We start from the raw sequence: 14053 nt of genomic DNA on the forward strand, positions 1-14053 counted from the left end.
CCCGCCTCGGCCTCCCAAAGTGCTGGGATTACAAGCGTGAGCCACCGCGCCCGGCCCGAGACGGGGTTTTGCCATGTTGGCCAGACTGGTCTCAAACTCCTGACCTCAGGTGATCCACCTGTCTCGGCCTCCCAAAGTGTTGGGATTACAAGTGTGAGCCAGCACACCTGGCCTGTGTTTATGTTTCTTAAATTGAGGAAACTATTTTAGAGTAGATTAAAAAAAAAATGACTTACCTAAAAGAGGATACAAAGATGAACACATCAATAACTGCCTTTCCTTGGAAAATTTAAAAAAAACAAACTGACCGTGTCAGTGTTCAGATTTAATTGAAGTCTCATTTTAGGGTCATGCTGCATTAGGTACAAGAAATACAAAAATGAACTCTGAGAAACTGAAAGCTAAAATGACTATCTTTTTAGTTGATGTGAAACAAAGAGAATGAATTCTTTTAGAGTAAAAATTAACTAATGTGGAAAAGATTTCACTGTTTGAGTGTAGCAGTAATTGTTGGTAAAATCCCATGTAAGAGAACACTGGTACACAAGACAAACCACCAAATTTGTGATTTTTGTTTGGGAAAACCATATTAAATGATAAATTAAATTTTGAATAGTTTTCGTTTACTGACGGTTTTGCCAAATATGGAGGATCTGTTTACCTTATTGCTAATGGGTACAGCAGAGAGTGGCTTTCAGTTATTTTCAAAGTGAACTGAAGGGCCTAACTGCCCTCTTTGTTTAGGGAAAAAAAAGAAAAGAAAAATATTTGGGAATAAACAAAATAATCCAAATTGTTCACTGGAGAGGATCTTTTTGGATCTTTTTATGGTAGAGATAAGTCCAGACACTATTTTTTGTTGCCTTTCCATTAGCTCCAGCAGATTTAATTCCTTTTCTCTGGTAGTTTGGTGAATTTTTAAGTCTTAAATGTCCAGTTTTCTCTTTCTGTTTTGAGTTTTAACACCCCCTCCTCATTTGGGACCGAACCTGAAGGAGCTGGTTCTGGGCTATGTATTAGAAAGTAAGACTGGCTGGGCACTGCGGCTCACGCCTGTAATCCCAGCACTTTGGGAGGCCTGGGTGGGCAGATCACGAGGTCAGGAATTCGAGACCAGCCTGGCCAACATGGCGAAACCCCATGTCTACTAAAAATACAAAAACTTAGCCAGGTGTGGTGGTGGGCGCCTGTAATCCCAGCTACTCAGGCGGCTGAGGCAGGAGAATCGCTTGAACCTGGGAAGCGGAGATTGCAGTGAGCCGAGATCGCAGCATTGCACTCCAGCCCGGGCGACAGTGCAAGACTCGGTCTCAAAAAAAGAAAAAAGAAAGCAAAGCTGAACTTTTCATGAAGAACACCTCTTTGGTTACCTCTTGAACGATTTTATAGTGTGGCCTATATCTGACTTCTTATTTTCTTCAAAGGTAAGAAAATAGCAAATGAAGTTCTGAATATAGTTGTGAAAGAATACACTCGTTCGGGGCTGAGTGGGCTGTGGGGGACAGAAGTAGAGGGAAGGTCTTTTAGTTGTTTGGTGTTTTGGGTTTTTATTAAGACAGGGTCTCATTCCATTGCCCAGGCTAGAGTGCAGTGGTGCCATCATGGTCTACTACAGCCTTGACCTCCTGGGCTTACGCCATCCTCCAGCCTGCTGAGTAGCTGGGACCACAGGCGCATGCCACTACGCTTGGCTAATTATTTTTATATTTTGTAGAGTTAGGGGGTCTCTGTGTTTCTATGTTGCTCAGGCTGGAGGGAGTCTTTGAAACCCTGGTTTGTTGAGGACCATTCTCTGGTACATCTTGTCTCTCATACTGTTTGCCTCATCTCTATTTTATTTTTTATTTTTTATTTTTTGAGACGGAGTCTTGCTCTGTCGCCCAGGCTGGAGTGCAGTGGCGCGATCTCGGCTCACTGCAAGCTCCGCCTCCCGGGTTCACGCCATTCTCCTGCCTCAGCCTCTCCGAGTAGCTGGGACTACAGGCGCCCGCCACCATGCCCAGCTAATTTTTTTTTTTGTATTTTTAGTAGAGGCGGGGTTTCACCGTGGTCTCGATCTCCTGACCTCGTGATCCTCCCGCCTCAGCCTCCCAAAGTGCTGGGATTACAAGCGTGAGCCACTGCGCCCGGCCTGCCTCATCTCTTACCTAGTTGCCATCTGCAGCACCCATGGCTAAACAGCTTTGATTATCTTCCCTTGACTGAGATAGAGTTAATTGGAGTAGAGTTGACAGAATATAAACACTGTGATGTTGCTAGGAGCAAGAGCATGAAGGCAAACGATTCTTTTCCTATTGTCTAACCTTCCTCTGTGCCAGTCTTCTGAAACAAAATTATTACTTGGAAAAGGTGTTAAGTGGAATCGTCCATGATGTTTTTAAGGATAAATTTATTTTTTCTTATGTAAGTATATCTGTCACAAAGGAAGATATTGAACATAAGTACTGAACTTTTTGTTTCATTATAATGTTTGGTTGATGTGACAAAATTGTTTTGAAATATCAGTCTCTTGCATTAATGTACTTAACCGTTTTTAGTAAGTTGTTTGTGTTGGTAGTTTTTGGCAAAGGCAGAATGGTGGGAGAGTAATTTTTGAACTAGCTGGCTTCGAAGGCTGCTGTTCTGATTATTATGTGGTGGCTGGGAGGACCTCTCCTCTTAGAGTTTCTTCAGACCCATTCTGCAAGTAGCAAAATACTGATAACAGAGGTTGCCAGAAATTCTCTTGGAAATCCTCCATAATTATTTGGTTAACTTTTTAAAGTATGCATGTGTGCATACTTTGCAGACTTCTGCAAAATACACAGTAATCTTTTTAGCAGTTACTATGGTGTTGTAAAGATTGCTTCTTAAAGGTTCTTTTCCCTATTTGCGCCCCCCCACCCAATAAGTTGTCTTTGTAGAGCTCATAAACCAAGACTTTGCTTGAGGGGCAGTAGGATGGGGAGGGTATCTTTTTTTTATTTTTATTTTTTTGAGATGGAGTCTTGCTCTGTCACCCAGGCAGGAGTGCAATGGCATGTCTCAGCTCACTGCAACCTGTGCCTCCCAGGTTCAAGCAGTTCTCCTGCCTCAGCCTTCTGAGTAGCTGGGATTATAGACATGTGGCACCACAACTGGTTATTTTTTTTTTTTTTTTTTTTGAGACGGAGTTTTGCTCTTGTTGATCAGGCTGGAGTGCAATGGCGTGATCTCGGCTCAACACAACCTCCTGCCTCCCGGGTTCAAGTGATTCTCCTGCCTCAACCTCCTGAGTAGCTGGGATTACAGGAATGCGCCACCACGCCCGGCTAATTTTATATTTTTAGTAGAGATGGGGTTTCTCCATGTTGGTCAGGCTGGTCTTGAACTCCCAACCTCAGGTGATCCGTCCGCTCAGCCTCCCAAAGTGCTGGGATTACAGGCATGAGCCACTGCGCCCAGCTGCTAATTTTTGTGTGTTTAGTAGAGATGGGGTTTCACCATGTTGGCCAGGTTGGTCTGGAACTCCTGACCTCATGATCTGCCCACCTTGGGCTCCCAAAGTGCTGGGATTACAGGTGTGAGCCACTGTGCCTGGCCAGGGTATCATTTGCTATATGAAGTGGGGTAAAGTGTTTCTCAGATGTTTTACAAAGACAGCTGGCCCCTTTATAAAGATAGAGTACCTTTAGGGGAGGCTGTGTAAAGATGTACATTGTGTATACATACACTTTATGCCAACTCTTCTGGGATGATTTTTCCAGGACCTCTGGAATTTACTTTTTGTATTCTAACCTAAGAGGACTGGATTCTGTTTTACACAGTTGTCTAGTATTTTCATATTAGCAAACATAATTGAGTTTGTGCAGTATGGGCATTATTTTCTCTGGCATAGATAAGCTTTATTATTTAATTAGAAAAGAAATGCAGAAAAATATTAAAGATTAAATCAAATTAAACATCCTCACTTAAATAATGACGTATACCTTTTCCTTCAGTAAGTACATAGGCTCCTATTTGAACTAAAAAATGTAATTCTATATGCTATTTGCTGATAGCTTGCTTTTTCTATCAAGGACTTCTTTCTGTATGTACCTATGTAACTGGTAAAATGGCTACATACTGCTGCATTTATGGATACACTAGACTACTTAGTCTCCTGAATTTGATATTTTGGGAATCCCCCTCCCCTCCTTTTATGCTGTTGATCATTTTGTCTGCACATAAGTGTTTGAACAATTCTTACGTTATTATTATTTTTTTTTGATACAGAGTCTCGCTCTGTCACCCAGGCTGGAGTGCAGTGGTGCGATCTTGGCTCACTGCAGCCTCCACCTCCCAGGTTCAAGCCTTCCAGGTTCAAGTGATTCTCCTGCCTCAGCCTCCTGAGTAGCTGGGATTACAGGTGCCTGCCACCACTCCCAGATAATTTTTGTATTTTTAGTAGAGATAGGATTTCACCATGTTGGCCAGGATAGTCTCCAACTCCTGGCCTCAAGTGATCTTCCAGCCTCCCAACGTGCTGGGATTACAGGTGTGAGCCAGTGTGCTCGGCCACGTTGTTTTATTTGAATAAGGGCCTAGAAGTAGAATTGCTGAGTTGAAAGAGTATGCACCAAATAGGCCAGGCGCAGTGGCTTATGCCTGTAATACCAGTACTTTGGGAGGCCGAGCCGAGGTAGGTGGATCACCTGAGGTCAGGAGTTTGAGAGCAGCCTGGCCAACATGGCAAAACCCCGTCTCTACTAAAATTACAAAAATTTGCTAGGTGTGGTGGTGTACGCCTGTAATCCCAGCTACTTGGGAGGCTGAGACAGGAGTTATCGCTTGAACCCAGGAGATGCAGGTTGCAGTGAGCTGAGATCGCGCCATTACACTCCACTCTGGGTGACAGAGTGAGACTCTGTCTCAAAAAAAAAAAAAAAAAAAAAATTTGGGTACTATTTCTAAGTAACCTTCTAGAAAGGTTACAATAGATGCATGCTCACCAGAACTGTATAATACCTGATTGTTTCACCTTAACTATCAGGTGACAGTATATTCAGTCTTCATTATTAAAGCTTAGAGGTGGAACGTAGTTTATATCTTTTTCATATCCATTTTATATCTAATTATATATGTGAGTTCATCACAGCTTTGCAGAAGACCAGATATTCCATTTCAAAAAAAGAGTTTGGAAGTTGGCTTCCACTGTTATGGAAATAATTCAGCTTATCACCCAAATTTTAGTTTATTAATTTCCAGTGCTAATGTTTACTTTGGATATACAATGTCAAATTTTGTTTTTCTGTAAGATTTTTAAAAAGCATAAAATAGTTACTCTTAATTTTGGATGGAGTCACTTCCAATTCCTTCTGAAATAAGGCAGATTATGAATAAATAGAAACTACTGGGCCAATTTTAGGATTTGTCTGTAACTACCCTGCTTGATAATTTTTATATCCACTTATAGTCAAGAATGTAGTATCTCTTTCTTTCTCAGCCATTTATACATATGTGATATGATTAAATTTGGTATCACCATTAGGGGAGAGGTGGAGAAGGGAGGTTATGTAAATTATTTGACTTCTCACTAGAAGAATTCTTTGAAGGTTAAAAATTTAGGTACTTTATGAATTTTTTAAAAACCCACCAAAACCGCCAGGCGCGGTGGCTCACACTTGTAATCCCAGCACTTTGGGAGGCCGAGGCGGGCAGATCACGAGGTCAGGAGATCAAGACCATGGTGAAACCCCGTCTCTACTAAAAATACAAAAAAATTAGCCGGGCGTGGTGGTGGGCGCCTGTAGTCCCAGCTACTCCAAGAGGCTGAGGCAGGAGAATGGTGTGAACCCGGGAGGCGGAGCTTGCAGTGAGCTGCACTCCAGCCTGGGCGACAGAGTGAGACTCCGTCTCTAAAAAAAAAAAAAAAAAACCCCACCAAAACCAATCTAAAATTTGACTTATCTGCCATTTAATGGTTTTAGATAATTAGTTTGGGTAATGGAACAGGCAAGGTTGTATTCCCAGAGCTTTTGGGGCATCATTCTAAGTAATTTTGTGGTCTTTGAATTAATAAGTAGATTTAAGGCCTAATAGAGAGGTAAGTGAGGTGGTGTGGAATAGGAGCTTGGGGAAATGACTTTTACCGTATTCCTAAATTTGCATAGGAAAGGGCTTTATGTTGGGAAAATGTACAGTATTTTGTCAGGTCAGCTAATAGCTGTAATTGTTTAGCAACAGGAGCTTAGCAAGAGGATTGTTACCTTCATCATCAATAAAGTAGAACTATATGGAAAGAATTTAAATGATAAGCAGGTGAGCTGCAAGCTGTGGGTAGTTAGGTTTGAAAGATATGTGCATGTGCCAGGCGCGGTGGCTCACGCCTGTAATCCCAGCCCTTTGGGAGGCCAAGGCGGGCAGATCACGAGGTCAGGAGATCGAGACCATCATGGCTAACACGGTGAAACCCCATCTCCACTAAAAATACAAAAAATTAGCTGGACGTGGTGGCAGGCGCTTGTAGTCTCAGCTACTCAGGAGGCTGAGGCAGGAGAATGGCACGAACCTGGGAGGCGGAGCTTGCAGTGAGCCGAGATGGCACCATGCACTCCAGCCTGGGCGACAGAGCGAGACTCCGTCTCAAAAAAAAAAAAAAAGAAAGATACATGCATGTGCCCTTGATAATTGTACACACTTTGAATGATAAATGATTAACAGCCGTTCTCTCTGATAGACTTCATGGGAGACTGTAGGGGGGAAGAAAAAGAATTTTGCAAAAGAAAATTCAGAAAACAAAGAGAATAGAGAGAAGAAAAGCGAGAAAGAATCGAGTCATGGACGTGGAAACAACAACCGGAAAGGAAGAGGCGGCAGTCGTGGCAGAGAATGTAAGTACAGACTTTCTCCTCAATTTTTTCTCTTCTCTTCTTTCATCTCAAGTGACCCTCCCGCCTCAGCCTCCCAAAGTGTTGGGATTACAGGCATGAGCCACTGCGCTCAGCTTTCTCAAATTTTTTCTTAGTTTTCATACATTCTGAACAACTGAAAGATTAGTCCATAGCATGCTCATAAATTGGTTTCCTCAATGCAGAATTTGTTCTAATACTTAACACTAGAAATGAGTGGCACCTGAGTAGTTTCATAAGAGCCTCCCATGTGGTTTCATATCAGCATTGACCTGGGCTGTAGGTAGGTGGTTGTGTAGTGTGTCTTATGACTCCCTTCTGTTACGAGTCAGACACATTTGTTAATTTTAGAATGGTGTGTGTGTGGCGAAGAAGGGGCCAGGGGTCATTTACTTACAGGTAGATAAAGCTGCTTTTTATTCTCCATTTGTAGACACTCATGGTATAGACAAGTGTTAGATTAAGAGGAAAGTTGCTGAATAGGCAGGATTTCTCATAGGCAGGTCTCATTTCCATTAGACCTAGGTTTTCTAGGTTTTGTCACTGTTTATGCAAAACAACCTTGTCTGCTCTGGCAGTGTGTCAGTGTAGCTAAGTTATGAAAGAATAAAATGTAAATATTTAACATATCACCCTGAGACTCTTGCTGTCTCATATATTCCACCGATATTTATTGAGTATCTACTATGTAGTGGATACTTTTATAGGCCTACAGCAATGAATAAAATAGGTAAAATCTTTGCCCTTCTAAAGCTTTTAATGAAGGTCAAATGGGATGTAACCATAAAGAACATAAAATATTTTATATTAATATATTTTAATGGTGTTATGTAGAAATTATGTTATAGGGAAAAACAGAGATGCAAATTATAGGAAGAAGTCTGGCAAATTTAAGTGGGTTGCCAAGGAAAGCCTCACTGGAATTCATGTGAGTCAGCCTCTGAAAGAGGTGAAGGGAGCAAGCCATGCCAATATCCTTCATAAAATTTCTGTATTATGTAGAGCTATTAATGCCAATATAGGGATGAGAAAAAGAAAAGACTGTGTGTTGGCTTCTTCCCGTTAGTATCCTAGAAAAATCCAACTCTAACACTTTAGTTTTTCTAAGAACTCAGTGTTTCCTCGGTATTGCTATTTTGCTATTCTGTGCCTTTCCAGGCTTTGAAACTAACTAATGAGCAAATTCTGTGATATATTAATGTAGTTGCATAATGGAAGTAGTTTTTTTGAAGCAAAAACTTCACAGCAAGTCCACAAAGAAGAAAGAAAAATCAGTATGTTATTTTAATTTATTTTCAGAATTTTCATGTGAATTAAGGAAGATGTGATTTCATATATATATATATATATATATATATGTTTTTTTTTTTTTTTTTCCACTTTTTTTGAGACAAGGTCTTACTCTTTCACCCAGGCCGAAGTACAGTGGTGTGATCACAGCTCACTGCAGCCTTGACCTCCCTGGGCTCAGGTGATCCTCCCACCTCAGCCTCCTGAGTAGCTGGGACTACTAGCTGTATGCCATCACAACCATGCCTGGATAATTTTTGTATTTTTTTGTATTTTGTATGTTGTATTTTTTCTGAGACAGAGTCTTGCTCACTTGCCCAGGCTGGAATGCAGTGAGGAGATCTCGGCTCACTACAACCTCTGCCTCTTGGGTCCAAGCAATTCTCCTGCCTTAGCCTCTCGAGTAGCTGGGACTGTAGGTGCGCGCCACCACACTTGGCTAATTTTTATATTTTTTGGTAGAGACAGGGTTTCCTTGTGTTAGCCAGGCTGGTCTTGAACTCCTGGCCTCAAGTGATCCACCCGCCTCAGCCTCCCGAAGTGCTGGGATTATAGTTGTGAGCCACTGTGCCCGGCCAATTTTTGTATTTTTTTGTATGTTGTCCAGGCTGGTCTCAAGCTCTTGGGCTCAAGAGATCTGCCCCCGTCAGCTGGAAATTACAAGTGCTGGAATTACAAGTGTAAGCCACTGTGCCTGACCTTATTCAGTTTTTAAGTTACTTTTGTTTTTGTTTTTCCTGTTTCTGAACCTGTTGTTTAAATTGTAGCCTGTTTGTCATTCCTTCTTTGCCTTTAATAGGTGCATGATAAGGTTATGTACAAGAGGTTTGGAAATGGAAATTTGATTTTTCTGCTCTTTTTCCCCTAGTTAGAGGTGAAGAAAATGGAATTGACTGCAATCAAGTGGACAAATCTTCAGATCGTGGCAAGCGAGCCCGAGGTAGAGGTAAGCTAGAGTAAGAGAAGAAAATGCTTTCAATTAGGGGGAAGAAGCAGGCAGTTGCTTTGCTGGACTGTGACTAGGGATGGCAGTGTGTTCTGAAAGAATAGCAGGTCATCTAAAATCTGATAATTTGTTTACTGATGCCTATAAATGAACTATTTTGGGTTATGTAGTTTTGAAGAAACCAAAGGGTTGTTTTTGGATGAGCTGAGAAAGCCCTTTCTATGAATAATTTAAAACTTAAAGCTCTAACCAAAAGCACTGACAAATTATAATTGTATTACGTTTGGAATACAATGCAATAGGGTTTTTTAAACCTTATTTTAAAAATACTTTATTGCTAAAAAAAAGGCTATGATCATTTGAGCTTTCAGTGAGTTGTAGTCTTTTTGCTGTAGTCCTCACTTCTAGCTATTTTGAAGTGTATAATATGGAATCATTAAGTAGTCATCTTACTCTACTGTTGAACATTAGAACTTATTCCCTTTTTTTGAGACCCTGCCTAGCTAACACAAGGAAACCCTGTCTCTACCAAAAAATATAAAAATTAGCCAGGTGTGATGGCGCGCACCTATAGTCCCAGCTACTCGAGAGGCTAAGGCAGGAGAATTGCTTGGACCCAAGAGGCGGAGGTGGCAGTGAGCTGAGATCTCCTCACTGCACTCCAGCCTGGGCAAGTGAGCAAGACTCTGTCTCAGAAAAAATACAACATACAAACTACAAAAAAAAAAAAAAAAAAAAATTATCCAGGCATAATTAAATGCAGGGTCTTACTTTGTCACTCAGGCTGGAGTGCAGTGGCGCCATCTCAGCTAACTGCAACATCCACCTCCTGGGCTCAAACAATCCTCTCACTTACCCTCCTGAGTAGCTGGGACTACAGGTGCACGCCACCATGCCCGGCTAATTTTTGTATGTTTGGTAGACATGGGATTTTACCATGTTGGCCAGGTTGGTCTCAAACTCCTGGCCTCAAGTGATCCACCTGCCTAATCCTCCCAAAGTGGCATAATTACAGGCATGAGCCACCGAGCCCGGCCTAGAATTTATTCCTTCTCTCTGTGTTTTAACCTATCCACCAATCTCTCTTTATTCCCCACCCTCTATACCCTTCACCTTCTCTGCCTCTGGTAACTATCATTCCACACTCTACCTGCATGAGATAACCTTTTTAGCGCCCACATAAGTGAGTATGTGTGATATTTATCTTTCTGTGTCTGGTTTATTTTATTTAACACAATGTCTTCCAAGTCCATTCATGTTGCTCCAAAGGACATGATTTCATTCTTTTATGGCTGAGTAGTATTCCAACGTGTAAATATATCACTTTTTAAAATCCATTCATCTGTTGATGAACACTTAGGTTGATTCTCTATATTTGTGAATATTGTGAATAGTGCTTCACTTCAAAATAGCCAGAAGTGAGGACTTGAAAAGTTCCCAACACATAGAAATGATAAACGCTCATGGTGACGGATATCCTAAATACTGAGATCATGCCATTGCACTCTGCCCTGGGTGACAGAGTGAGACTCTGTCTCAAAAACAACAAAACAAAACAAAAAAACACCACACATTATAGGGGATAACCAGTGAATTGGAGATTGAGTATCTGTTAGGATGGGGACTGTTATTACTTTGAGGAAAAAGTTGATATGTTTACCTTGGTTCTATTTAGGCTAATAAACCCCAAATAAATAAAAGTTAACAGACCATGTAAAATCACCATAGTTTTTCTTAATCACAAGTATGCCAGATAAATTCTGCAGGGGGTGTGGTGTTTTATTTGACCTGTTCTTGCTGTTCTTACTGGGACTGTATGGTGGCTGTTCATATAATTTTCTCATCGGTATATATACCAGTGAATAGGAACAGAATGCAAACAATCAAAAACGTAGTCCATTTAAACTATCTGGGCGACAAAATGGGCACTTAATTTTACTGTCAAAATCTGTTACATTCGCTTTATATAAAAGCAGCTATGTAGGCAAACTACCTACCTATTTTTTATTTGTTTTGGTTTTTGTTCTTAGCTTGATCAGTTGGCCTTGCTGGATAGTAAGTTGTCGTAAGTGTGGAGCAGAGTTTGCATTCAAGCTGAAGCCACTTGAAAAATCATTCCTATAGAGTATATCTTTCATAAGCTTTTTTGCTAGTGGAGTGTAATTGAGGATTTTTGCAAAGGATTTGGGTCGAAGCGGAATTATTAGAATGTCAGGTAAGTATGTTTACCAGCAGGCCCTTTGACAGCTTGGGTGAAAGAGGGGCTGCTGGCTGCTGGCAGTTCTGCTGAGATTTTTTTTTAGGACTTTCCTGAAGCTTAGCTTCAGAGTTGTAAAAAGCAACTGCAAGGAGTGGGGCCTGTCTTGGGATCTGCCAGGTATGTGATGATCATAGGGGAAGGAGCAACTGTCTTATATCTTAATAATTCTGTTCTTCTCACCAGTATCCTGAAGAGAGGAAAGAGAAAAGCAGAGAGAAGTTTTCCATTTCATAGAGATAATGTGAAAATTGCTATGATTCTGACATTATTTTTTGTAGTGTACCTCAGTGTATTTCTCTCCCCTTCCTTCCTTCCTTCCTTCCTGCCTGCCTGCCTGCCTGCCTGCCTGCCTTCCTTCCCCCATCCCCCTTCACCACTTCCCCTCTTCCTTCCTTCCTTCCTTCCTTCCTTCCTTCCTTCCTTCCTTCCTTCCTTCCTACCTTCCTACCTTCCTACCTTCCTACCTTCCTACCTTCCTTCCATCTCTCCTTGCAGGAGTCTGTGTTGCCTTGGCTAGTATCAAACTCATGAACTCAAGCAGTTCTGTATCAGTGCATTTAAAAAATAATTTCAGGCCAAGTACAGTGGCTTATGCCTGTAATCCTAGCACTTTGGGAGGCTGAGGTGAGAGGATCACTTGAGCTCAGGAGTTCAAGATCAGACTGGACAATGTAGCAGGCTTTTTTTGTGTAAAAAAAAAAAAAAAAAAAAATTAGCCAGGCATGATGGTGTGTATCTGTAGTCCCAGAAACTCAGGAGGCTGAGGTGGTAGGATGGCTTGAGTCTGGGAAGTCGAGGCTGCTGTGAGCTGTGATTGTGCCACTACACTCCAGCCTTCAGATATTTTAAACTTTTCAGACATTAGGCCTTTATTTACTATCGTATCTTTCCCCATCTTTTATTTATTTGTGTGTATATATATATATATATATATATATATATATATATATGAATGAAGTAAATAAGCCCATATTATTTTTTTGGTCTTGACATAATTTAGGAGTTCCAAAGCAATATAAAATTTAGTGTGGCTCACCATTTTTATTTACTGTATGTTTATTTATTTATTTTTGAGACAGGGTCTTGCATTGTCACCCAGGCTGGTGTGCAGTGGTGTGATCTTGGCTCAGTGCACTCTCCACCTCCCAGGCTCAAGCCATCTTCCCACCTCAGCGTCCCTAGTAGCTGGGACTACAGGCGCACGCTACTATGCCCAGCTAATTTTTGTAGAGAGAGGGTTTTGCCATGTTGCCCAGGCTGATCTCAAACTCTTGAGCTCAAACAACCCGCCCACCTCGAACTCCCAAAGTGCTTGGATTACAGGCATGAGCCACAGCGTCTGGCCTGCTATTTCATTTAACTTTGTTTTGAATGTGCTTTATGCAGAAAAAGATATTAATATACTTAATGGACTTGACATATATCCATCTTTTTTTCTTTGCTGTAGTTGAGTATGTTTATATATTAGAAATGATGCTCGCCGGGTGCGGTGGCTCACGCCTGTAATCCCAGCACTTTCGGAGGCCAAGGCGGGCAGATCACGAGGTCAGGAGATTGAGACCACCCTGGCTAACATGGTGAAACCCCATCTCTACTAAAAAAAAAATAATAATAAATACAAAAAAAGATTAGCTGGCGTGGTGGCGGGCGCCTGTAGTCCCAGCTACTCAGGAGGCTGAGGCAGGAGAATGGCATGAACCTGGGAGGCAGAGCTTGTAGTGACCCGAGATCACACCACTGCACTCCAGCCTGGGCGACAAAGCGAGACTCTGTCTCAAAAAAAAAAGAAAAAAAAAAGAAATGACACTCAGGATTTGGATTAAAGCAGAATTATTAGAATGTCAGGATTTGGATTAAAGCGGAATTATTAGAATGTCAGCTAAGTATGTGTTTGCCAGCTTTGCTTGAAGATTTGATTCCATGATACAGTTTTGTTTTGTTTTTGTTTTTGTTTTTTGTTTGTTTTGTTTTTGAGACAGAGTCTTTCTCTGTCGCCCAGGCTGGAGAGCAGTGGTGTGATCTCGGCTCACTGCAACCTCCACCTCCCAGGTTCAAACAATTTGCCTGCCTCAGCCTCCCGAGTAGCTGGGACTACAGGAGTGTGCCACCATGCCCGGCTAATTTTTTGTATTTTTAGTAGAAATGGAGTTTCACTGGTTACACTTATTTATTTATTTAGAGACAGAGTCTCGCTGTGTCTCCAGGCTGGAGTGCAGTGGTGCAATCTCGGCTTGAACTCACTCCAGGGTTCAAGCAATTCTCCTGCCTCAGCCTCCCATGTAGCTGGGACTACAGGCTCAGCTAATTTTTGTATTTTTTAGTAGAGACGGGGTTTCATCATGTTGGCCAGGATGGTCTCGATCTCTTGACCTCATGATCTGCCCACCTCGGCCTGCCAAAGTACTGGGATTACAGGCATGAGCCACCGCGCCTGGCCAGTTATTTTTTATTTTTTATTTTTTTTGAGACGAGAGTTTCGCTCTTGTTGCCCTGGCTGGAGTGTGATGGTGGGATCTTGGCTCACCGCAACCTCCGCCTTCCGGGTTCGAGCAATTCTCCTGCCTCAGCCTCCTGAGTACCTGGGATAACAGGCATGCGCCACCACGCCCAGCTAATTTTGTATTTTCAGTAGAGACGGGATTTCTCCATGTAGGTCAGGCTTAAATGTGTATTTAAATTACTCTTCTTCTTTTGTATGTTTCTTTATCT

General features: G+C 41.8%; 1 protein-coding gene across 2 annotated transcripts in view; it reads left to right on the plus strand.

Moving 5' to 3' along the window:
- The first annotated feature begins 6682 nt into the window (after nucleotides 1-6682).
- UBAP2 (ubiquitin associated protein 2) overlaps nucleotides 6683-14053 on the plus strand; it is a 66597-nt gene continuing 59226 nt past the window's right edge. For both annotated transcript variants that reach the window (XM_058431218.1, XM_058431220.1), the window contains exons 1-2: nucleotides 6683-6830; nucleotides 9007-9084. In XM_058431218.1, the coding sequence (XP_058287201.1) occupies nucleotides 6777-6830; nucleotides 9007-9084 (132 nt within the window). In that variant the 5' untranslated portion in view covers nucleotides 6683-6776. The remainder of the gene's footprint in view (nucleotides 6831-9006; nucleotides 9085-14053) is intronic.

Source organism: Hylobates moloch, unplaced genomic scaffold (assembly GCF_009828535.3).
Source record: "Hylobates moloch isolate HMO894 unplaced genomic scaffold, HMol_V3 SCAFFOLD_19, whole genome shotgun sequence".
Lineage (NCBI taxonomy): Eukaryota > Metazoa > Chordata > Mammalia > Primates > Hylobatidae > Hylobates > Hylobates moloch.